The sequence below is a fragment of the Cinclus cinclus genome, chromosome 2 (genome assembly GCF_963662255.1).
Source record: "Cinclus cinclus chromosome 2, bCinCin1.1, whole genome shotgun sequence".
In the NCBI taxonomy this organism is placed as follows: Eukaryota; Metazoa; Chordata; class Aves; order Passeriformes; family Cinclidae; genus Cinclus; species Cinclus cinclus.
The window spans coordinates 84,888,443-84,894,442 of NC_085047.1; the positions used below are offsets into that span (position 1 = coordinate 84,888,443).

The 6,000-nt window shown below is 39.5% G+C and overlaps 1 protein-coding gene across 2 annotated transcripts in view; it reads left to right on the forward strand.

Annotated features, from left to right (window-relative positions):
- Positions 1–3,549, forward strand: part of SLC9A7 (solute carrier family 9 member A7) — a 70,478-nt gene extending 66,929 nt beyond the window's left edge. For both annotated transcript variants that reach the window (XM_062487847.1, XM_062487848.1), the window contains one exon: positions 65–3,549. In XM_062487847.1, the coding sequence (XP_062343831.1) occupies positions 65–313 (249 nt within the window). In that variant the 3' untranslated portion in view covers positions 314–3,549. The remainder of the gene's footprint in view (positions 1–64) is intronic.
- Positions 3,550–6,000: the final 2,451 nt, after the last annotated feature.

Consider the following 6,000-nt stretch of genomic DNA (forward strand, 5'->3'; position numbering starts at 1 on the left):
ATGTTCTGGGCAAAGAAAGGTGCTGTGCACTGTGTAAAGATTTTTCTTTTTTTCTTTTTTTCAGAATCAGGAACAGCTTCGAGAGGAGGATTCTGATTTTATTCTGAATGATGGTGACCTTACCGTGACATATGGTGATACAACAATAACTGCAAACGGTTCTTCTGGGCCCCACACAGCTACCACTAACCTTGACAGTAGGAGAACAAAAAGTAGCTCAGAGGAAGCGCTGGAACGTGATTTGGGAGCAGCTGATCATGAAGTTACAAGCAGGGGTACCCGGCTAGTATTTCCTCTGGAATACAATGCATGATTACTGACTCAGTAAAAATAACTCTTACTCTGTGAATGGATCAAGGAAGACTGCAGGCCACTGTGTCACTTGAGGTGGGAGTGTTTATTTAAACAAGTTAACATGCATAAGTGGTTTTACTAGGGTCTGAAGATATCACTTTTTTTTACTCAAGATGCTGACAGTGGGGTTTTCTATACGTCTGAAAATAGGCAAATGAGAAAACTGGTTATTCTCCTCTTTCCAACTGCTTATCAAATTCAAGTATAACTAGCATGCTGCAATTGTCTTGTTCAGCTGCAGCAGCTCTCTCTCTGAAGAGAGGTACATGAAAATGTCATAGAACTGAGCTTGTCTTGGCTTAGCTTGAGAATGTGAAAGGACAACTATAAACTTGACAACAATTAAGAGACAAAAAAGATTGTGTGTGTATCTGAATGTGGAGAGATCCATTGTTAACTTCTCTTGTGAGGCTGAGATGGGTAATGGGTCAGTAAACATTAGGATTACAGATGTGTGAATGAAAGACTGGGGAATCTGTTACTGCAAAATGTATTTAATCTATTTCAGGGGAAAAAAGGGGGGGGGAAATAAGATTTCTTCACTGTCCAGCTGTTTAAATAGGAAAGCAATGAGAGCTACTTGTCCCTTTAGCTTTTAGCAACTTGACTATTACTCTTAGCCTAACTTCTAGTGCCTCAAAAGAAAGACATCCAGCTTCCTGTTGTCCAAGATTTACCTGAAGCCGACATGAGCCTGGAGTCAGGCTCTCTCTCAGGTAGCAGTCACGAAGGAAAACTTTCTTTCATATGAAGATAGTTGGAAACTTGGCCTGGGGAAAACAGCAGATAGGAGGAGGTGAGAAAAAAAGAGAGGCAGTATTGAACTTGCATGGAACCAGGAGGTTTCATATTGCTCAGAAGAATCCATGGACTCTGCTTACAGTTCTTGCGTGTGATAAACAGCAAACATCTAATTAAACAGACAAACAATTACGACTGTTTTTACCATTTGTGACTATCCTGAAAGAAAGCTGTTTACCCTTCTTCTCTTTTGCAGAGTAGATGTGAAACTTGAGTGGGGCATTGCACAACAGCATATAAGCTACAGAAGTGATGAACTGTAGTATCATCTTAAATGTGAAAAGGGAAAAATCTCTGACTAGTATTTAGCCCACTTACATGTAGGCTAGCTTTAACTTATTGCTAAATGCTTTTTAATTTCCAGATGAGGAGATAATCATTGTCTTTGCCAATAGCTGAAAATGTATGCTTTGAAAAGCCTTTCAGCTGTTTAAAGCATGCTACAATGTGATTTCATTCTCATGTCTCAAAAGATTTATTTTTCTAAAGAGTATGTGGCCCATTAACGTGATGTAATATCAATTTGTCCAAAAAACTGTGTTTTTCTTGCTGCCATTTCTGTTGTTCCTCTCATAAAACTGTGTGTGAGTAAATACCCACTCTGTTTTTCCTTAACTATTAAACTTATTGGGCTAACCTCAGTACATGAACTTCCTGCTGCAGAGAAACTTTGTAGTTGTGTTGTCTAGTCTGCTTTCTTTCAAATGTGTTCTCTTATGAATGATCTACCTCCCTGTCTGTCCCTCCAAGGTAAATTTATAATGGATATTGATCTGTAATGACTGTCTCACGCTAGTAAGAAAAGAGACGAGGAAACCAGGAGTCTTTCTGTGGAAAAATTGTAAGACCAATATAGAATCACAGAATAGTCCCAGTTGGAAGGGACACTCAAGGATCATTGAAGCTCTTGTCCCTGCATAACACCATCCCCAAGGGTCACACCGTGTGCCTGAGAGCATTGTCCAAATGCTTCTTAAATTATGTCAGGCTTGGTGCTGACCACTGCCCTGGGAAGCTGTTCCAGTACCCAGCCACCTTCTGGCTGAAGAGTCTTTTTCCAATATCCAACCTAAATCTCCCCTGACAGAGCTTCAGGCCATTCCCTGGGCCCTGTCACTGGTCACCACAGAGAGATCAGTGCCTACCTGTCCTCTTCCCCTCAAGAGAAAGCTGTAGACTGCAGTGAGGGAGCTTTGTTCTCAAATGGTGCAGAGTAACAAACCCTGGTGAAGATCACTGAGCAGAACAACTCCTTTTCAGGCCTCCGTGTTTTGCAAAAAAAAAAAAAAAAAAAAGAGCCAATTCCCTTCACTTCCCTGGGAGCACAGGCAGTTTATCAATTGAAGCTGAGGAGCCATGAGCAGATCCTGTGACTGCCAAGAGCACTGCTACTAACGGGCTCAACACTGGAATTTTCAGGGTGCTTTCCATGGGAGGTGTTCCAAGCGCTGCCGACACTGGCTCCAGGAGCAGCTCTGATCCTCTATCTCCACTTATCAGAAAGAAGGAACACTATGACAAGTGTGTTTACACTCTGTGTTACATGTCTACTATGCAATGTAAACTGGCTTTTCTGATAAGCTGCCTGAACAAGAGTGAAGTATCACATACTTGGTACTTGACCAAGTCTAGTTCTATTCCAAGGATGCATGTTTTCTGGCCCATGAAAAGAAAAAAAAAAAAATACTTTTACAATGAAGGAATTGCCTTTGGGGAAAGGACTGTAGGAATTTTAACTGGAGGATAGAAAAAAATTCTTTGGCTGAACTTCCAAAGAGCTGAAGCAAGTAAATAGCAAAGGTTAAAATTATGTCTACAATTAATGAAATGAATATGTTTTACTCCTGGGCGGGGGCGGGGAAGGGAAAGCTCTCACAGTAGGATTTCTAGCAACCTTAACAGATACTGTGAGGTGCTCACGCCACTTAGGAGACCAGATTCTGTGATTTTAATCTTTATAATAAGATTGGCATGGTCCTTCATGTATAATATCAATTTAGCTCTAATTGCAGTCTCTCTTTAGACAGTATTGGTCAGCAGAATGTCTTTTAGTCTTATTCTGGACAGTAAAACCCTAAGAACTAATATGCTTCACATGCCTTTCAACGAAAGGTTCAGTGTTTCTTTTAACTCTGAAGCAGCTCCCTGGAATAACATGCTTGACCTCAGCCTTGGCAGACATGGTGTCTGCTTCTGCACAAGTGTGGGAATGGAATTTGGATACTCTTAAGCCTAAACTTCATAAGATTTTCTTTAACATTTGGGGGAGGACCTTTTTGGGGGAGAAACGAGAGAAGTTGTAGATGCATCAGCAGGGAGTATTCCTCTCCAAAATTACTGAACTCATGACCTACTGAAACTTTAGAAGAAAGGGAAGACAACCCATGACTGGGAGACACAGACCATTCAGGAGAAAAGCAGCCAGTAAATACACTGGACTAGCTATGAACAATCTTGGTCATAATCAGACTTGCAGAAAGTAGGACAAAGCTTCTGAATATGTTGAACATGTTAATCAGTTGAAATCATATAGATTAACAAATTCAAATATCCTTATACTGAAAAATGCTCTTTGTAAGAAACAGCCCCTGAAAACCTTCTTTTCAATGCAGAAGCAGGGTCTTGCTTCCCAAGATTTAGGGGAGAGGTTTATATGGTGCAGTGAAAAACCACAGATACTACTTGGTCTGTAATTTCTGGGAGTGCCATTCTGAAAAATAACTTCTAGTAGAAATAAGGCTGCAAAGTGAAAGAAGAGGAAAGTGTGGAGGAAACAGTGAATTACAAAGCCAGGAAATGGTTTAAACAGGCTGCTCTACTGTGGGAACAGCACCGTAAACAATTGCTATTCTTAATCTTGCAGTCCTAAATGCTGAGAAGTTATGTTGGCTTCTGCATACCTTATCTAAAGCAAGGGCAGTGGGAAAATGCAAAAGTAATACAACTACCCCATTCTAACTGATCACAAAATCAAAGGCTTGTACAGGGCAGCACTGACTTGCTTCTACTCCAGAGAAAGGAAAGAAATTTTGAACAATTATTTTAAAGTCACTTCATATCACTACTATGTTTTCTTGGTTCTAAAATGCCTATAGTAGTCTTGAGAGCAGTTCTATGGTAACAGTAGTGTGATAAATATGGAGGTGCCTTATGAAATACGCACACATACAAACAGGATGCCAATGTTTGTCTAATATTTGAATCTGTGTTGCAGACTCAAATGACATTTCATATCTTCATTTGATACATGCAATTTATCTAAGTTTTTTTTATGGAAATTAAACAGTTGTGATAAAGCATTTGAATATTAGAATCAGTTCAGATTTTGAATAAGATGGTAATAAGATGATCTATCTGGTTTGGCTGCTTTATTCACTCTTTGTCTGGTACTTTCTTAATAATAATCTATTTTACACTGCCCCATATGGACTTGCTGACATCCAAAATGCCAGTGGGTTTGAAGATTTATCTAGGGACTGAATATTAATTGGGTGAGACAGCTCATTATAATTTATACTGGAATAAAAGACTTTATTAGTCCCCTCCACTGTCTTTTATCAAGGAACTTGCTGGTGGAGAAAGATATCTGCAGGGAGGGAGAGAAGCCCTGGCTAACTGAAGACCTACTACACTGCCATGGGTAAAGCCAGCACTCTCCTAAGATTCTTGTACAGTAGTACAGAGCCAGAAAGGATTTCTGTTGGTGCATGCAAGGAAGCAGCAATCTTTGTCCTAGGAAAATTAAAAATACTTGGGTTAGTTCTAGCTTTTATTAACAAAATAAATTTTAATTTAGTTTTCTGAAGCCGCATTTCCTGCAGTTTTTAAATCTTTTGGAGCTTGAAAATGTCATATATAAACATATTAGGTACAGATTTTAAAAAAAGAGAGAGGGAGACAGAATCGTCAAGTGTCGCTTTGGTGCCTGAGTATAATTTCAAAGCTATGCTACACTGCTAACTTATGCAAATTTGATTAATTAAATGGCAGTAATTTGAAATGCTGCAATTAAAGGTTGCTTTCCTGCTTCTAATGGAAAAAAAACCCTCCAGATTTGCATTCCCTCAGAGAAAGTGAACGCCCAACTTAAAAGGTTTTTGCTGCAATGTTAAAATACTTAACTTTAGGCTATGAGAAATGAATTGGATTTATTTTTTAACTAGTAAAATCTCTGAAGCTGTTATTACTGAGGCAGGGAGAAGTAGGTCACACAGTTCTGCATTGTAATATATTTATGACTTTTGTTTCCAGACTTTAGTTTAATTGGGGAGGTTATCCTCCACTGCCCGATTTTGAATTTCGGTCCTAAATTGCTTGGCTTGAATGTCTTGATGTTGACACAGACTAATACCAGAAAGCAGAACACCAGAAGGCGTTCTTCTGGATCGCATCAGCCGATTAGTAATAGCTGTTGTGAAATAACAACTTCCAGCACACGGGGTCACTTGAGGTGAGTTTGATTTGAGTTTGGGATATCAGAAGTAAAGAAAGAGAGGTAAAAATCACGTGTCCCATAGCTGGTTCTGGTGAAGCAAGGACAATGTAAGCCATCTAAGGACATCCCAAATTTGTTTCCTTCCTTTAAGGCTGCTATGCCTTGCCTTTGCAGTTATTGGCTGGCTGCTACAGGTTGCCTGTTAATTAGTTCTGGTCTGTTCCTAATGCTCAAAATCAGAAGCAGCATTTAACCTGAATTTTCAGTTTATTCATCTTGTAGCTCTTACCCTCTTGTCACTTACGATATAAACACACCAGTAAGGTTTCAGAAGGTGTCTTAGGGTTGTTTCAAACATAAAAATGCACTAGGTATCCAAAGCATCTCATGCTGTCCTGACTAAGACTGCT